The 18,475-nt window shown below is 48.7% G+C and overlaps 1 protein-coding gene across 1 annotated transcript; it reads right to left on the reverse strand.

Moving 5' to 3' along the window:
* Positions 1 to 12,846: 12,846 nt before the first annotated feature.
* Positions 12,847 to 14,003, reverse strand: LOC127304725 (putative expansin-B14). Its single transcript, XM_051335330.2, has 3 exons — positions 13,868 to 14,003; positions 13,411 to 13,717; positions 12,847 to 13,318 (listed from the first exon to the last, which is right to left on the reverse strand). The coding sequence occupies exons 1-3, from the start codon at positions 14,001 to 14,003 to the stop codon at positions 13,000 to 13,002; spliced, it is 762 nt and encodes a 253-aa protein (XP_051191290.1). The 3' UTR covers positions 12,847 to 12,999.
* Positions 14,004 to 18,475: the final 4,472 nt, after the last annotated feature.

Below are 18,475 nucleotides of genomic sequence, written 5' to 3' on the forward strand. Positions count from 1 at the left end.
GGGTATCTCTGTTTGGATTCCGTCAAGACTTCGCTAATATAATAGACAGGCCTTTGGACTCCGTGCTCAAATCCTTCTTCCTTTCGCACCACCACGATTACGAGGCTGATAACTTTGTTGGTAGCCGCTATGTAGAGGAGCATAGGCTCCGACTCAGCTGGAGCTGCCAATATAGGTGGGGAGGAGAGTATGTTCTTCAACTCCTGAAGTGCTTTGTCTGCTGTTTCATCCCAGACAAACTTGTCGGTTTTCTTCAGCAGCTTGTAAAGAGGTAAGGCTTTCTCGCCAAGACGGCTAACAAATCTACTGATTGCCGCAACGCAACCAGTTAATCGTTGCACATCTTTGAGACAAGTTGGCCTTTTGATGTTCAGGATAGCCTTGATTTTTTCCGGGTTAACTTCAATGCCCCTGTGAGAGACAATGAAGCCAAGGAGTTTTCCTGCTGGTACGCCAAAGACGCACTTCAGCGGATTCAACATCATCTTGTACCGTCGGAGATTATCAAAGGTTTCCTTGAGGTCGCTCAGCAGGTCGGATCCCTTCCGGGTCATGACCGCGATGTCGTCAACGTAGGCGTGCACGTTCCGACCAATTTGGTCCTTCAGGCACCGCTGCATCGTCCGTTGGTATGTGGCACCTGCGTTTTTCAAACCAAAAGGCATGGTAACATAGCAGTATGTGCCAAAAGGTGTAATGAAGGAGGTCGCCTTTTGGTCGGACTCCTTCATCAAGATCTGATGATACCCGGAATATGCGTCAAGAAAACATAGTAGTTCCGCCCCTGCCGTCGAATCAATGACTTGGTCAATGCGCGGCAAAGGAAACGGATCTTTCGGACAATGCTTATTCACGCCGGAGTAATCGATGCACATTCTTAGTATTTCAGAATTCTTTTTGGGTACAAGGACGGGGTTTGCGACCCAATCAGTATGGATAACTTCTACTACAAAACCTGCCTCTAGTAACTTTGCTAATTCCATTCCTATGGCGCGGCGCTTTTTATCTCCAAAGCGTCGCATAGCTTGCTTCACCGGTTTTGCACCCGGATTTATGTTGAGGTAGTGCTCGGCGAGTTCCCTTGGTACTCCGAACATGTCAGAAGGTTGCCATGCGAAGATATCCATGTTAGCTCGGAGGAACTCGACGAGCGCGCTTTCCTATTTGGGGTCCATGTTGGCTCCGACTGAAACCTGCTTGGAGCTGTCTCCTTCAACGAGGTCATTCTTCTTGGTTTCTATCGCGGCCTTGAACGAGGTCTTCTGTTCGGAGATCTGCTTCTTGGTGGTCTGCATCTCAGTCGGATCCACCGCGGCTCTGTAGCCTTGCAGCTCCTCTCCAGATATGACGGATTCTGCAAAGGCGGCTTCGCCTTCCTCGCAGTCCCTAGCTTTCTTGTAGTCTCCGGACACGGTGATCCAACCGTTAGGACCCGGAATCTTGAGCTTGTTGTAGATGTAGCATGCCCTGGCGTGGAACTTGTGGTAGGTGGGCCTGCCGAAGATCATGTGGTAGGAGCTTTTGAAGGGCACCACTTCAAACGTGATCATCTCTTCGCGGTAATTGTTCACATCGCCGAAAGCCACGGGAAGTTTAATGCTGCCCAGAGAGTTTGCCTTCTTACCCGGAACCACGCCGTGAAACTCAGTGGTGCTGTGCTTGAGCTGGTCCTTGGTGAGGTTCATCTTCTCCAGGGTCTCCAGGTACATGATGTTCAGGCTGGCTCCTCCGTCCATAAGACACTTGGAAAAGTCGTACCCGTCTATGCGGGGACTCACAACCAGAGCGTAGCACTCTTTGGGGATGACGGCCGGATGATCCGACCTGTCAAAGGTACAGGCTTTCTCCGACCACTTGACATACTGCGGCACAGCCGGAACTGTGGCGTTCAAGATCCGGAGCGCCGATTTTTTCACGCGGACAGTGGGGGTTCCGAGGAAGGTGTGGTAAGTTCCGACACTCTTTCTGCCAAAGGGGTTGGACTTGTTTGCTGCGGTACCCTCCTTGGGTTCCGGCGAAGCGTCATCCTCGTCCATGGCCTCGGAACTGTCCTCCTCTTTGTCTTTGTTCTTGCCCTTGCCTCCTTTGCCGCGTGGGCGGTGCTTCCGGGCTCGCTTGTATCCTGCCTCCGGGTCATTCTTCAGATCATTGACCCACTTGCAGTTGCGATTTGTGTGGGTGGATTTGCCCGTAGCCGGATCCAGATGGGCCAGGCACGGCATATCCCTGTATTCCTCGTACGTTTGGGGAGCGCGTGATCCGGCTGCGGTGACTTCGTCAGCGCGCTGCTGGCCCCTGCCTGCTCCGCCTCCACGCCCGCGGCCTCTTCCGCCTCCTGGACCTCCGCGTTGGAACGTCATGGCTACCATGTCGGATCCTCCGCCCTTCTGGTCTTCAGGGGGGTTCTTCCGCTTGTTATTGTTGCTGACGCCGTTATCACGGTTTTTCTTCTGTTGGTGCAGGGGTATGGCTGTAGCTGCAAGATCTCCGCCTGCGTCGTCGTCGGCGGCAGTATGATCGCTGGCGATGTTTATCATCTCATCGAGAGTGAGTTTGTTTGCGTTCACCAGGCATGTAAGCTTATGGCGCAGTAGCCCCCCACGCTGCAAACCACCAATGAAGGCGTGCATTGCTGTGCGGTTATCTACGTTCTCGCACTCGTTCCTGGTTGCCAACCATCGGGTGAGGAAACTCCTGGATGTCTCACCCTTCTTCTGGATGCAAGCTTGAAGATCGCTGGTGGTGGCCGGTCTCTTGTAGGTACCCCTGAAGTGGTTCTCGAAGGCCTTCTTCAGGTCCAACCAGCAAAAGATGGTGTTCTCCTCGAGGTCGCTGAGCCAAACGCGAGCTGGACCAATAAGGTACAACTGGAGCATGCGGCAGGCTATATTCGGGGTTCCTCCAGCGAAGGTTACTGCATTGTAGTAATCCTCGATCCAGGTATCCGGCCTTTCGCTGCCATCATAATGCTTCAGATTTCCTGGTAGCTTAAGGTTCAAGCTTCTCGGCTTTGGTTCCTCTCGGATCATCTGGCCAAAGCACCTTGGACCGATGTAGTCGGATCTATATTCGTTGAGGCGATCCCGGGCATCACGGGGGGCACCACCGGGTGACTTCGAGCGGGAACGGGATCTCCGGCCTCTGCCTCCGCCTCCGCCTCCGCCTCCACTGGGTGGCGGTGAGGGAGATCTGCGAGGGGGCCTGTAAGACGTTCTTCCGCCTTCAGATTCTCGACGTGGCTCCCGCGGCTGGCTCCGGCTTCGGTGGCTCCTTTCCTCTTGGTGGTGGTCGCCTCCGTCGTTCCGGCTCCTTCGTGGCTCAGGTTCGTACTCCTCGTTCCGGCTCCTCCTGGGTTCCGGGTCGCGTCCTTGGCTTCTGCGAGGCTCAGGGTCGCGTTCTTGACTCCGACGAGGCTCAGGCTCGCGGTTTTGGTTCCGGCCTCTGAGTTGCTCCAGCGTACGCTCCCTGTTCCTGTCTCTAGGAGCTGGCATCGCGTCGCGGATGTTGATTCCGCCTGGCCCATGAGGCCTGGGGTTTCCGGCAGGACTGCGACGTCGAGGGGGTAGCGGAGGACGCGAAGCTCGGGGTGGTGGTGATGGAACACGGTATTTGTCTCTGCCAGTGTACATCGCCCCCTTTCCCTTTTCCTGATCTTTCGGAGCTGAATCCGATGGTATTGGGATTGGATTTGGATGATCTCTGACTTTCCTCCTGCGCTCCGTAGATCCGGTGCGCGACTCGTCATCACGATGTTGACTTGGTATGGCGTCCTTCTGCGCGGTGGATATGCATTGTTCCGGATTGGATGCTAACCTGCGCGAAGTGTCTGCCTTGCTCTGTTGCTGCATTGCTGAAGCAACGAGCTTCCGGACGTAGTTGATGTCAATCTCCTCGTCCTTCTTTTTTAGGAGCTCTGCAGCCTTCTTCATGTTATCCTTTGGAGTTGCGAGCGGCTGCTGCTCTGTGGGTGTTGCGAAGGTAATCTTGCGGGGAAGGATGGCCTCTCGCCTGATTCTAGCTTCTTCCTCCTGCACAAATTTTACCTTAGCCTCCCAGTGCTTCTCGAGTTGCCTGACCTTTTCGAGAGATTCATCAACCTCGCGGTCTTTCTTCTGAAAGTGGTCCACGAAGTTTGCCGCTATGGTTCTTTCTTCTAGCATCGCGGCTGCGGTCTTGGCAAACTTCTGAGCTGTCGCTAGCATCTCCTGTCTCTTGGCTTCTAAGGCCTCCGGATCTGCAGCTTCCTCGGGAGTTATTGGTTTGTTGAGGATATCGGACTTTGCGACTAAATCCATGCGTGCTTGTTCAACCATCTCTTCTGGAGACAGGACATCGTTTCGCGGTCGTGCCCGATCTAACGGAGACCTTACGTTGGATGGTCCTGGGTCGGAGTTGGAGGCTTCGTCTTCCGTTTCCGGCTGATCCAGCGGTGCCACGGTTGCTAGAACCTGCATCGGCTGGGCGGATTCCACTTCAGCTTGCTCACCGCCTCCGAGTTCCTCGAGCTTGCGGTTGAATTCCTCTGTATTCATGGATGAAGCGCCGTCATCTTCTTCCCCAATTGCGAGCTCCTTCGTCAAGCGATTGTATTCTTCTGTGCCTATTGAAGAGGCATCATCGGAATTTGGGCTCAAGTTTCCGAGGATTGATTCCTCAGGGTTTCCGGCTTCTTCTTGTCCCGGAGCGTTGCTGTCTCCGACTGCTTCTGGCAGATCTGGAGCTACGTTGTTTCCGGGTCCCTCAACCTGCAAAGGATCGGCCTCGTCCTGGTGGAGGGCGTCTCCTGCGGTATGAGCCAAGAAGTGCACGAAGTGACACCTTTGCTTCTCTAACACCTGGGAGACCCAGGCGGATCTGCATTGGTCTTCCACCGTTTTCTCCTGCTCAGGGGCGGATTGGGTGGGTTTTGATTTTTCTTGATCTAAGGCGGAATCTTCCTTAGGAAGCTCCTGCGACTCAGATCGGATCTTCGCGACAGCGTCCAGCTCAGCGGCGGACGCGTCAGCGTTACTTACCAGTGCGTTTCCGTCGACGGTCTCGCCGATGAAGATGTGGATGCCGCCGATTGGGACGATGGAGAGCTTGACGGGGTTTGACCTAGCCGGAATCCAGAATTCGTCCGGAGGGACGATCGGAAAATTCCCGGCGTAAAGTACGCGCCCCACAGCGATCGAGTCGTCGTAGCTTCCCATGGCGGAGCCCTCCCGGTTCCGGCCTCCAGACGCCTCAGGCCCCACGGTGGGCGCCAACTGTCGTTGCCTAATCGACAATACCTCAGAGGAGGGATCCTCACGAGGGGGAGAAGAAGTAGGGGCCATAGGGCGGAGTGCACACGGGACGGTGGTACGCGAGTTACCCAGCTTCGGAACACCTGCACGATGACAGGGCCTACTGCTGCTTGTCTGGAATTATCTGGGCGCTTGCGCGTTGTTACAATGGTTGTGGTTGTGCCTCTAGGGCTCCCAGGATCCGGCTTATAAAGGCGCTCGGATCTAGGGTTTACATGGAGAGTCCTAGCCGGAATACAAGTTGCCTAACTACGGTACAATATCTTGCCGTGTACGTCAAGGATCCGCCTTCCTTATGGCCGTACTGGATCCGGATACTTTATGGGCCTCCACGGATCCGGCCTCCTTTGTAGGTCGATTAGGATCCGGCTCCAAGTTCCTGGACTGGACTTCATCCTTCTTGATCAACAGCAACTGGGCCGCCCGATACTTTGCTCCAAGTTCACGGAGTGTTAATGCTTTGCTCCGGTACTCTATTAAAAGGAGTACCTTAATTTCCAGTAGTTTCCCTAGAGGCCCGGCTGCCACCGGCTGGTAGGACAAAAGATGTTGTGCAAGTTTCTCATTGCGAGCATGTACGACTATATATGGAACACATGCCTATTGATTGATTAGTACTTGGATACCGTTTTATTATTATCTGCAAATGCCCCTGCTTTGATTGTTATATGAGTTTCTCTCATCCATGCAACGCCCGTTAATCCGTCCCTGTGCCTACAGTATTTTAATCCTGCTGTTTACTATAATCACTACTGCTGTCTTTATTTCACCGCTGCTGTTATTTCACTATTCCTACTGCTATAAAACTGTTACTACTGATAAACTCTTGCGAGCAAGTATGTTTCCAGGTGCAGCTGAATTGACAACTCCGCTGTTAAGGCTTACAAGTATTCTTTGTCTCCCCTTGTGTCGAATCAATAAATTGGGTAATACTTCCCTCGAAGACTGTTGCGATCCCCTATACTTGTGGGTCATCAGGGCGATACTTCGGGGCACTGCTGGGCCCACTCTGATGCATCATTCAGCGTTTGCGGTTTTCATTGGCTTGATTCAGCTTGCCTTCCATCTGGATGGCAGAGTCTACTAAGGCTTCTAAGTCTGCGAAGGGAATGTTGACCAGGACAGTCTGCATCTCATCATGCAGTCCGTTGAGGAATCTCTCCTTCCTTTTCTTGGTGGTGTCGGTCTCGTCGGGGGCGTACCTTGACAGAGTAAGGAATCTGTCGCGGTATTCTACCACCGTCATCCGGCCTTGCTTGAGTTCACGGAACTCATCCCTCATCTTCTTGATAAGACCGGGGGGCAGATGGTACTTGCTGAACTTGAGCTTGAAATCTTCCCAAGTCATAACTTGACCTCCGTTCATGGCACGGGTGCTGGTCCACCAAGCTCTGGCTGGTCCTGCTAAGTAGTGCGTAGCAAACAGCACTTTCTCATTGGCCTCCACTCCAGCCACTTCTAGGTTGTTCTCCATGGTCTGCAACCAGTCATCGGCGTCAAGAGGTTCTTCAGTCTTGCTGAAGACAGGTGGGTTGGTGTTCTGGAAGTTCTTGAGCTTTGACCCAGGGTGGTCATGGTTGCTGTGGCCATAGTTGTTGTTGGCCAGCTGCTGCAGTGCTGCTATGTTGGCTTGGCGTTCAGCTCTGTCAGTCTCCCTGTCTGCCATCAGGGTTTGCAGCAGTTGCATCATTGCATCTGGGTTCGCGTTGCGATTTGGGCGAGCCATCTGAACATGTAGACAGATCATAAGATAAGAGGGAAATTCTATGGCTTGTTTGGGTAAGTTTGAAAATATTTAAAACTTGAAGTCTTTCATGATAACACACAAACATTCATTCATTCGTTCATCACATATTACATACTAACACACCTAGGGTTTTAAGAACCCTTCTCCTCAGGCTACGATACATGGGACAAGATACAACTCACACCTAGGGTTTTAAGAACCCTTCATGCTACGATACAAGGTACGGGATACAACTCACGCCTACATAAGTGGTCTAGTGCAACTACTCCTCAACATCGACATCCACGTCGATGGGGATGATCCCATCCTCTGCGGCCTCCAGGAACTCGTAGTCCTCCTCCTCCGTGAAACCGTCCTCCTCAAAGTCGTCGTCGTCACTCAGGAAGGCTCCTCCTCCGTGAAGGTCGATGCCTCCATCGTCCTCCTCCAACTCCCTCAGCTGGTCCTCCTGGGCCTTGACAGTGATCTCCAAGGCGGCTATCTTGGCGCGAAGGCGCACTATGACAACATCCTTCTTGGCACGCTGCAAGCGGAGTGACTTGCGGTCCTTGTTGAGCATCCTGATGGCCTCACCATGCTGGGCCAGTGCAAAGTGGGTCTGGTTCGCGTAACCACGGGAGTTATCCAGCTCCTTCTGGGTCTGGAACAGCATGTAGTCCAGATGGTCCACATGGTGCCTCAGCTGGGGGTGCATCTGTACCTCCATGGGTGCTCCAAAGGCATCACGCCTTGCATGGTGAGCAAAGCGAGACGCGAGTACCGCGACCATGTTCTGTCCGCACAGACGCGCAAGTGCCTCCTGAAGGGCACGAGCGAGTCCGTCCATCCAGCTGCTTTCCCTGAAGGAGAAGAGGATCCTCTCAGAAGTAGGAGGCTCCACCTTGCCCCTCAAGTCAGCGATGATCACCCACTGAAGCTCCCCTCTGTGCTGGTCGTTGACCTCGACTCCGTGAAACTCGGGGTGGGGGCGTCCAAGAAAGTCCGACAGGGAGTCAAGGTCCCTCTCGAAGATCAAGTCCCCTCCGTTCCCGAGCTGGTAAAACTTCATGTTGGTCGGCTCCATCTGAAAGAGAATTGGATGAGCAAGTTAGAGAGTGAACAAGTGTGTCAAAATTTTATGTACTTTTATAAAGAAGAGCATGACATATCATTTTAAACAGAACTCAAAGAAAAGAGGGGTATAAATTTTTGGCAAGTATTTATTTCCTTTGTTTTTTTGAAACTAAGTTTTTCAAAACGCCCATTCTAAACTAGGGTCTCCTAAGGTCAAACAATGGCTCTGATACCAACTTGTCAACACCCGGATTTTTAAGTCCGGATGCCTATTATGTCATTCATCGCAATCCCAGGATTATTGTTGTTGCGAGGCATAATAGTTAAGTATCACAGTCATCATTCATTACAAACCATATTGTCTTACAACTGGAATCACATGATCCCTATTACACAAATAGTTGATCTATTGATCAACGAACAAACACAAGTTCATAGCGGAAGCGTAAAGATAAAGGGACTCTCTAGTCCACAGGTCAACGCTTGACGTCAGAAGACTCCTAGTTGTCGTAGGCGTCCTACTGGTCGTCACCTTGGTAGTTCTGTTCATCTTCATATTCTGGCCATTTGAATAGCCAGGGACAAAGCCGTGAGTACTTTAAGTACTCGCAAACTAATACAAATGTAAGTGCTAACCATTTTAGTAAGGGTGCTAAGCTCTAGTTTATTTGCATAAAGCCAATTTTAGTTCACAAGTATTTGGTAAAAGACTTATTCATGTGCTAACTAGCTCAAGTGGGAACATTAGTGTCATTCTCACAACTCAAGTTGTGATTCAAAAATCAAGTCACCAATTCACCATTCCTTTTACCAATATTTTCAAGAATCTGACACCGGAAACTGTATGGCCTTTCCAACCGTCCGTAACCGTGGACACGGCTATTCGAATAGGTTTACACTCTGCAGAGGTTGCACACTTGTGCCACAACATTTGATTTCATCCGTCGGGATAACCCCGAATCATCGTAACACAGTACGTGGATCATCAACCATAACCTTTCATTTACAAACCCTAGTATGAGCACTTCCCCCTGTGAGCTTGGCCTCCCAGTGAAGACCAACTGTCAACCTGGGAACTGCACAGGGCTTGGCCTTACAATTCACCTCAGTTCACATCATTTCTCAACAACGGAGGCAGCCTCGGCATAACCCCTATGATGTGTGTTTAGAAGGAACCCATACTAAAGTACATAAATTTCTAGTTATGCCTTTACCCATAATCAGGTATTGTGGGGGTACTCAAGAATTGGAAAGGTATCGCATCCAAACCACTATCAGTTTTTAAATCAAAAATCACTATCTTCTCTTGGTCATATTCATCTTCACAAATCATTCAATGGAATGCATCATTATTCCAAAGTTTTCATTTCCAGTCACATGTTCCCATCTAGAGTAGTCAAATTTTAGTATTAGAACTAGCATCTAATCATGAGGGGTGCTAACTAGCTTTGATTGCCTTAGGCTAACCTTAATGATCTCGCTCTACTCTAAACAAAGTGAATCATGAATCAAAAAGTACTTTATTAAAGCAAAAGCAATAAAACTTGTAAGTAAAAGCTTGTAATAAAACTTGGGATGGCTCATGAAGCATAAGAAAAGATGAGTGTGCCTTGCTCTTGATAGAGCTTTGCACTTTGCAAGAATATTAGCATGCCTTGATAGTTCTCTAAGTTTTCCTCCTCCTCTTCTTGGTAGCAACCTTCTTCCTCCAAGTATTCTCCGGTACTAGCGTCTAAATTTGAATACGAGGTATAATTACTTACTAATTCAATGACTATTCCAATCATCACATATATTCACACAAACTACTCTAAGCACACAATTAATAATATTTTTAGGGTGCTTTGGTGGTGTGGCTTGGGGAAAACTAATTTCCTCTCATTACTTATGTGAATGATAATTTCCATAAGGTTCTTGAGAAATAATTTCCTCTCATTGAAATCTTAGTAAGATTTAATTTCTCAAACAATCATGCATGAGTTCATGTTGACCTAAGTCCACCATTCATGATCATCATTTGAGAAAATAATTTAAATGAGGTAGACCACCTCATACCATTTAAATAGTCTACAAATGATTTAAATCTCCAAGTATTTCATATAAGAGTGTTTGACCAGTGGTATAAACATCACATGAATTCATTTGGGACAAGATTTAAATGAAGTATATTACTTCATATGATTTGCATCATAGTTTTGGACAATATCACTTAAATAAACTAGCCATATTGCTCATTAGTTACACTAGGGCATGATCATGCAAAGTGACCACACCATTTTCTTGCATAAACAATTATTGCAAGTCAAATGTGAGCTACTGGAGTTGGAATTAATCAAATATCTATCTTGGTTGATTTTTAATAATTATTCTAAGGCAGAAAAGTCCCTGCCTTGTTTATTTTCCTACTTTAATTCTATAATAGATCTAGGGTTCAAACCATTGGCATTTTGTAGATAAAATCCTAAGCTTTCCAAATATATAAAGTTTGCTAAATTTGGCCAAGCCAAACAGATTCTATGAATTTTCAAAGTTGGATCCAGTGTTGAATTCAAACTAAATTATTTAAACGAGATTTGAATTAAACGGGCTGGCGGGAAGCGTTACTGGGCCAGAGTTGAATTAAAACGGCCCAATCCAGCCCACCACGCGTCCACGCACGCGTGGGCTGCCTGACAGGGGGCTCCACCTGTCAGCGGCTTGCAAACAGCGAAGCGGTACGAGCGATGGGGGCCGTGCGATTAGAACAGGATCGGATGGCGTGGGTGCATCGTCGTCTCCGACGAGAAGAGGGCTTATTGGAGGCGGCGGTAGGGGGTCGGAGGGCGCTGCAGAGCTCCGGCGGTCGACGGCGATGTGCGCAGCGACGTTGTCGAAGACGGCGGTCCTCCTGGTAGCAGTGGCGTCTCCTGGGATGGCCTCCAACTCCGGCGATCGACGGCTACTGTGGGCGGCAGCGAGCTAGCAATTGGAGCTCTATGGTGGCTAATCGAGCACGGCGAGGTGGTGAGGAAGTCGAGGAAGGAGAGGGGAGTGTGGCTGTAGGAATGAATCGTCGAGGCGAGGCCTCCTTTTATAGGCTCGAGGTTGGCCGGGGTGCTGCGGCAAGGTCGACAAGGGTGCGGCGGTTCCGGTGGGCTAGCGAGCTAGGCGAGGGCGTGGTCGTGTTCACGACGTCATGGCGGTGTGGTGAGCGTGAACGGTGCGGCAAATGGTGGCGTACGGTGGTCGGGCGCTTGGCAGTACTGGCGCGGCCGTGGCGGGCGCGCTCGTCCTCTCCGGCGACGGTAGGTACTAGGGGGTGACGCGAGCATGTCCTGCGAGGTCCGCGTGGCGAGACAGGTACCTGGGTGAGCGGAGCTGGTCGGGGTACGGCGAGGTGCGGCTAGCGACGCGTGGCCGTTTCGCGCGCGTCCGTGCACGGCGACGTCACCATGCCGCTCGCGGCGCGCCAGGGACGTCGTGGGCGCGCTCCGTCCGGGGCGTGTCGTCGTCCTCGCGATCAACGGCGTGCACGGGCGATCTCAGGAGGTCGTGGGTGAGCCGTTGGACATGGTGGCCGTGCAGATTGTGGAGAGAAAAGGGGGGAGGCGTGTCGAGGGGCGACGTGGCTGGCATGGCCATGGCCAGCCATGTTCTGGTCGTGTCCATGGTGTTTTCTTGCATGGGCTAGGTAGAGTGATGTCCAGGGGACTTGGTTGAGCCAAGAAATGGTCAAGGGACAGCAAGGTTTGATCAAAATTTGAAAAGTGATGATCTTGTTTTTGTTAAAAAGTCTCCACTTGGCTTGATCATATCTTTTGATCCAAAATGATTTTGGGGTGATGATCTTTACAGAAGTTGTTCACCTTGTTGTGTACTTGGATGACATGCAAAGAATTGGAGTTTTTTGGTTTGAAAAATTTGAATTGCAAAGGCTCAAAGTGGTGACCAGATTGTAATTGTCAAAAATGACCATTATCTTATGTCAGCATATTTTGAATTTGAATTTGGTTCAAATGGTGTTTCTTTGATTCCCAAAGTTGTAATAACTATTGAATAACATATTACAAATAATGGTGAAGACCAAATAGGTCTAGGGTCAAAGTTTGTAAAAATGGCATATGCCATATGTTAGGGTTTTTAGGGTTTTACTCTTATTGGATTTCTTTCTCTTTTTGGTTTATTTGTTTGGTGATCCTCACTTGATCACTTTAGGGTTGTATAGTTCATCTAACAAACAATAACACAATCATCATGGCATATCACTCAAAATGCACAAGTCCTATACATGGCACTATATGCAATTTTAAAAAGTTTTTGTTGGTTCCAAAATTTGTATCTCTGAAATTCTTCTTCTCTCTTTTATTAAAATTTGGGATGTTACGGATATTAAGCGGATCAAGAATGCAAAATGCACATCAATATGGTGATTAGGAAATGTGCAGCGCAGGTGGCTTTGGCCTTTTTGATTTTTTTCTTTTTTAAATTATAAAATATTTTGATTTGATTTTTCTGCAAGTCACTTAAAATTAACAAATAGAATAGGGGAAAAATAGTTAGGATTTTTTTGCAATTTAAAATTTAAAATTATTTTAAAATTCAAAAGAAATACTTGAAATATATAAATACGTAATGACATAAAAAAATCCAAATCATTTTTCTCAAATTCTAGTTATTATGTTTAAGTGATCTGCAAATTTTTAAGTTCAAAGATTATTTGGTGTGAGATACAAAAATGAGAAGTTGTTTGAGAGGGAGAAAAAAAAGCTAGCACGAATCTTGATGGAAAATAGACAGCAGAATATGGGTGTGTGTTGAGCACCTGCTCTAAATGTCCACTGTCGGATCTATGGGGATTACAAAGCTACCTAACTGGCGGGCGTGCAAGCTAATTAACAAGCTAATGATTGATCCGGCCGGTCGAACAGTCGATCAGAAGTTGACAATGGATCGGTAGGTGTGGCCGGGCTGCCAGCCGGCGGGGATGACGTTGCTGGCGACGAGCTTCCTGCCGGAGCTGGAGGTGAGGCGGATCGAGATGGGCGCCTGCAGGGTGGAGCCCGAGTTGTACTTCCACACGGCGCCCCACGACTGCTGCATCTGCGCCCAGCCGCCGCCGCGCTGCTGGAGCTCGACCGCCGACAGGTCGCCGTCGCCGGCCTCGTCCTCCACGAGAAACGCGAGGTAGTTGGGGTTGGAGCCAGCGTCCACCTTGAAGGCGATGTCCGTCCCGCGCCAGTTGCAGGGCACCCTGCATGCCCGCCAAGAAATCAAACAGATCAGAACGCTAATTAGACGATCAATCACACGAAGATGAGTGTGTCCCCAAGCTAGTTTGCCTACCGGTTGTACAGGACTTTGAGGACGCCGACGTTGCGGAGGTTGTCGGCCTGACCGGGCTTGGCCAAAGCCCCGAAGGCCGTCCCGCTAAGGTCGAAGTGGGCGGCCTCGGCCAGGCACGGCCCGCCCGGACACTGGTCGGTGACGACCACGGTCACTGGTCTGTCGGAGCAGGCGGCATTGCCGACGCATCTCACCTGGTAGCAAGCACCGCAGCCCTTGCCGTTCTTGTAGATGGAAGGGCCGCCTGCCGTGATCATGGCGGAGAATGGCGGCTGCTCCACGTCGCCCTGGTATCCGCACGCACCACCTGCAGCTCGCATCCATCCATAAATTCTAGCGTCACTACTCATGTTCCGATGTTCTATCGACTACTATATATAAGCGTCATGCATCGTCATGGATGCAGGATGCGCATGTATGCGTCCATATGTAGACGGCTATATGCATGCGTACGTACCGTCGGTGCCGGCTCCGTTGCGTGGGCCGTACCACGTCGCGCCGCCATTTGTCCAGCCGGAGACGCTGAGGGGATGGAGCATGAGGAGGCAGCTGATGGCCAGAGCCGCGAAGGCGACGAAGAAAGAAGAAGCCATGCTCGCGGACGGAACGAATTGGTGACAGATCAAGCGATATGTGTACTTGCAAAGCGTGGAGTTGGATCGACGTATATTTGTAGGCATGCATGCAGGAGAGAGATCGTCACCCGCGGATTTAATTCCTTTTGATTTGCTGATTCGTTGGGACTTTCCTTTGATGGCCGTTGATCCGCAGGAAAGTTTTCAAGGTTGAATCCCATGATTTTTATTGAAGGCTGATTCGCAGGAGTTGCCTTAAACTAAATTGCACTATCTCCGTTCTAAATTAAGAGAAGCCTATTTTTCTAGTTGTATCATATTTCTTCCCTTAACAACACAATTTCTTACTAAAATTTAATTCCCTTTAATATTCTCTACCATTATACATGCCCTCAATGCGTAGATACATCCACAACTAGATTTTTTTTTGACCTGGGAAACCATAGAGGAGGCATCCACAACTAGAAAAGGTTGCGATTCTTATTTTAAAACAGAAGGAGTACGTCGTCACAACTTCTGGCCAGGAAAGATATTTTTCTGAACCGTCCAACTTTTTTTTCCCCAATAATAATGTTTGAGGTGACATAGACACTTTTGAAGCCTTGGTAATAATTCGTTACCAAGATTACTGAACCTCGCTGGAAACCGGTTATCGCCGGAATTTATTTCTACTGAACAAAAATTACCGTTATTTACAAAATTAGCTCAAGTTTAGCAGGTTTTTTTATATAAATTTTGGATGAATTTACAAGTTTTTTTAAACAAAATCTCGAGCGGCGTTTCAACCCGTATTTCTAGTATTCCAAAAACCTGCTAGTTTTCTTTTCCTACAGAAAAAAGACCTTGATTGGCTATCACGTAATACGATTCACACATGAAACTGCATGTAAACTTTTTTTTTCTTGCTAGCAACTTTTGTTTATCAAAAATCATATTTGCAATTGTTATTTTGCAAACAAACGACAAACAACATATTCTATAACTGATGTGAAATCCGTGTCCATCAAAAACTACAAATGTAGCCCGGGCTGCCGCGCCCATTGCTCCATCCATTAGATAAACGGTAAAATGGTCTCCAATATACATCTTTAACCATTAGGTTAGTATCCATATGTTAGAAGGGACTAGTTGAATGCCCGTGCGTTGCTACGGTCCCTCTTTTTTACATCTGCAACACATATAGTGCATGTAAATATTTATGTGTATAAAGAAGATGAAGATGTAAAAATATTACGATTCCACTTTACTTAAACTTCGTCAACCAATATCTCGTTGACACACTTTAGATATTATGGTACAATACTACTCGATCCCTCCATCTCATGGAAGTTGTGAGTGGGATGGAGGGAGTATATATGTTGTCTTTAACTTCATTTGCTTGGTACTTAAACAAATGTACTAAAAAATTATTCCTTGGCTCATAAACATCCTACACGAGCACTATTTATCATTCGCACGAAGATTCCACATAGAAATATAAAAAATGTGCAATATAGATACTCACTGCAAATTAAATAAACCATCCTATAATTATGGTCATTTAGAAGGATGACTCTCCCTTTGATTCTGTAAAACCCGGTAAGTCTTGGTTCCCTTCAAGTCAAGTATCATCGGCACCAGGACATTTTTCTCCATAAGCAACTCTTATCTAAAATACTATATGTATGTGAATGATTGTTTCCCCTAGACGTCTAGGGTTTTGTCCTCCCGCTGGCGTTACCGACGGCGAGTCTGGTTTCCGATCCAAAACCCAACTCCGCCCCGATCTCGAGCTGCTTTCTCGGGCTGGAGAAGGGGGAGACCTGGTCTCCTGCCCGGCCTTGGTTGTAGTCTCGGGGAGTGTGGGGGAAGTTGGGGTTCCGCGGAATCGACGTTGGCGAGCGGACCGACCATGTCGGCGACTTCAGATGCTCAATCAGGGACGAGTGGAGGATCAAAGGGGAAGGGAACGAAGACGATCGATGAGATGTTGGGACAGCTTGACTTACAGGAGGAAGATTTCCATGACGTTTGCCTGGATGACGTCGAGGAAGAGATTAATGAGAGTACTCAGTGGTTGGCTTTGGCAAGAGTGAAAACGGAGCGAGGTTTTAGCCAGGCGGTGTTCTATGGGGAGATGAGAGCGGCCTGGAATCTGGCGCAGGAGGTCAGGTTTAGGGCTATTGGGCAGAACCTGTTTGTAGTCCAAGTTCAGTGCTTGGGGGATTGGGAGAGGATCATGGAGAGAGGGCCATGGATATTTCAAAATCAAGCTGTGTTATTGGAGCCATATGATGGATTCTCGAGAGCTCAAGATATTGAGTTGTTCTTTATGCCTATCTGGGCTCAAATACATGAATTTCCAGAGGCTTACTGTAAGGAAAAAGTGGTGAAACAACTAATAGAGAAGGCAGGGGAGAAAGCTATGGAAGTAAAGATCACAGGAAATTGGGGCAACTATGTGCGAGTGAGGATCCGTTATGATGTGCGCAAACCATTACTTCGGTTTGTGTCGTTTATCAGGGATGGAAAACGCCATGTTTTTGCCCTCAGGTATGAGAAACTGGCTGGTTTTTGTTCAGTATGTGGACTGCTTGGTCATGAATATAAGGAGTGTGGGCGTGGGGTTTATGAGGAGAAGGATCATAAGTATAGAGATTGGTTGTACGCTAATCCGCCACGTCCGTTAGTGAGAGGTGAATATGGTGGTGCTCGTGGAGGACGGGGAAATAGAGGAAGGGGACCTGGTAGAGGTAGGGACTCTGGAATCGCCCGGGGAAGAGGAAGAACAGAAGAGGAGAATGAATAATTGAAGGATACGGGAACAAGCCCACACAAAACTGCTGACATGGTAATTGACAAAGTAGGAGAGATAGGTGCTCGGAAGAGGATTAATATGGATGGTCAAGAATCAGGGAAAGAAGGACTGCTGATGCTGACGGATGAAAATACAATAGGGGCGATGGAAGAGGAGGAGAATGATTCGACATCTATGGATAGTCAAGGCAACAAAGGAGCAAAGAAAACAGGTAATAGTGAAGTAAACCCAAACAAGATATTGGCGGGCTCCCTCGAGGGGTGCCGCTAGACGCAATGAAAACCCTAGCTTATAACTGCCGGGGTGCAAGGTGTGGCCCGGCAGTGCGTGCGCTCCTGGAGGTCCAGGGGCGGTGTGATCCAGACATTGTTTTCCTCTCTGAAACTCATCTAGATAAGGTGGGAGCTGAAAAATTAAGATTCCAAATGAGGATGTTTGGGGCTTTGGTGGTGGAGAGTGATGGGAGAAGCGGAGGTCTGATAATGTTCTGGAAGAGGGAGATAGATATTCAGCTGAGAGCGATCCGACCAAACTATATTGACGTGATGGTTAATAGTAATAATGCAGCGACCAAGTGGAGGCTAACTGGAATTTATGGTGAACCAGCTTGGGGTGATAAGTACAAAACATGGGAGCGCCTAAGAGAGCTCCATGGTCAGGTAGATTCGAGATGAATGGTGATTGGGGATTGGAATGAAATTTTTTATAGCCATGAAAAGGAGGGGGGAATCCACGACCGCTTCAGTTCATGCAAGCTTTTCGAGAAGCCCTCACTGATTGTGCTCTCGAAGATTTGGGCTATACATGACATATTTTCACTTGGAGAAGGAAGAGAACTAGACAGGGGCCCAGTATACGTGAAAGACTGGATAGAGCGTGTGCAAATGAAGCATGGGCTCAGTTGTTTCCCTATGCGAGCCTTGCTAACCTAGACATGATCCGGTCGGATCATAGACCGATTCTTATGGACTCGGAATTTTACCGCAATATCGCAAATTCGGGGGCATTTCGGCAGCCAGCCCGGTCAACCGGGTGCTGCTGCCGGGCAGCCCGGTATGTGGCCCGGTACCACCGGGTCAGCTACCGGGTTGCTCGACTCTGCCTCAAACGACTAGTTTTCTCAGCCCAACTTTTTCCCAACGGTTATATTTGCTCTTACACTATAAATAGGCCCTCTTCCACCTTGGGCTGGATAAGTTCTTCCACTCTCTCTCCTCCATTGTTGCCTTTGAATAACTTGCCCTATCTCTTGATTCCCCCCATGATTCTTGCTCATTCTCGAGGGATCTAAGAGAGGAGATCTAGATCTACAATCCCCACCAATCCATTTCTCCTCTAAGTGAGGGAAACCCCTTGGATCTAGATCTTGAAGTCATTTTCTGATTTCCTTCTTGTTCTTCCTCTCTAATCTCATCATAGCATTTGTTGCTTTGGTGGGATTTGAGTGTGAAGGATTTGAACACCTCCAGTGTTCTAGCTTTGCATCATTGCATAGTGTTGAGCTCTCCACCACGATTAGTTCGAGTGAGAGACTGTGAGCTTGTTAGTCTTGGAGGGAGACCTCCTAGTTGGCTTGGTGGTTGGTGCTCCGGTGATCTCTTCAAGGAAGATTATGAAGAGGCCCGGGCTTCTCCTTCGTGGAGCTTGCGAAGTGGTTTTGGAGCTTGCCATCTCCGGAGTGGAGGAAAAGCTA

Source organism: Lolium perenne, chromosome 5 (genome assembly GCF_019359855.2).
Source record: "Lolium perenne isolate Kyuss_39 chromosome 5, Kyuss_2.0, whole genome shotgun sequence".
NCBI lineage: Eukaryota > Viridiplantae > Streptophyta > Magnoliopsida > Poales > Poaceae > Lolium > Lolium perenne.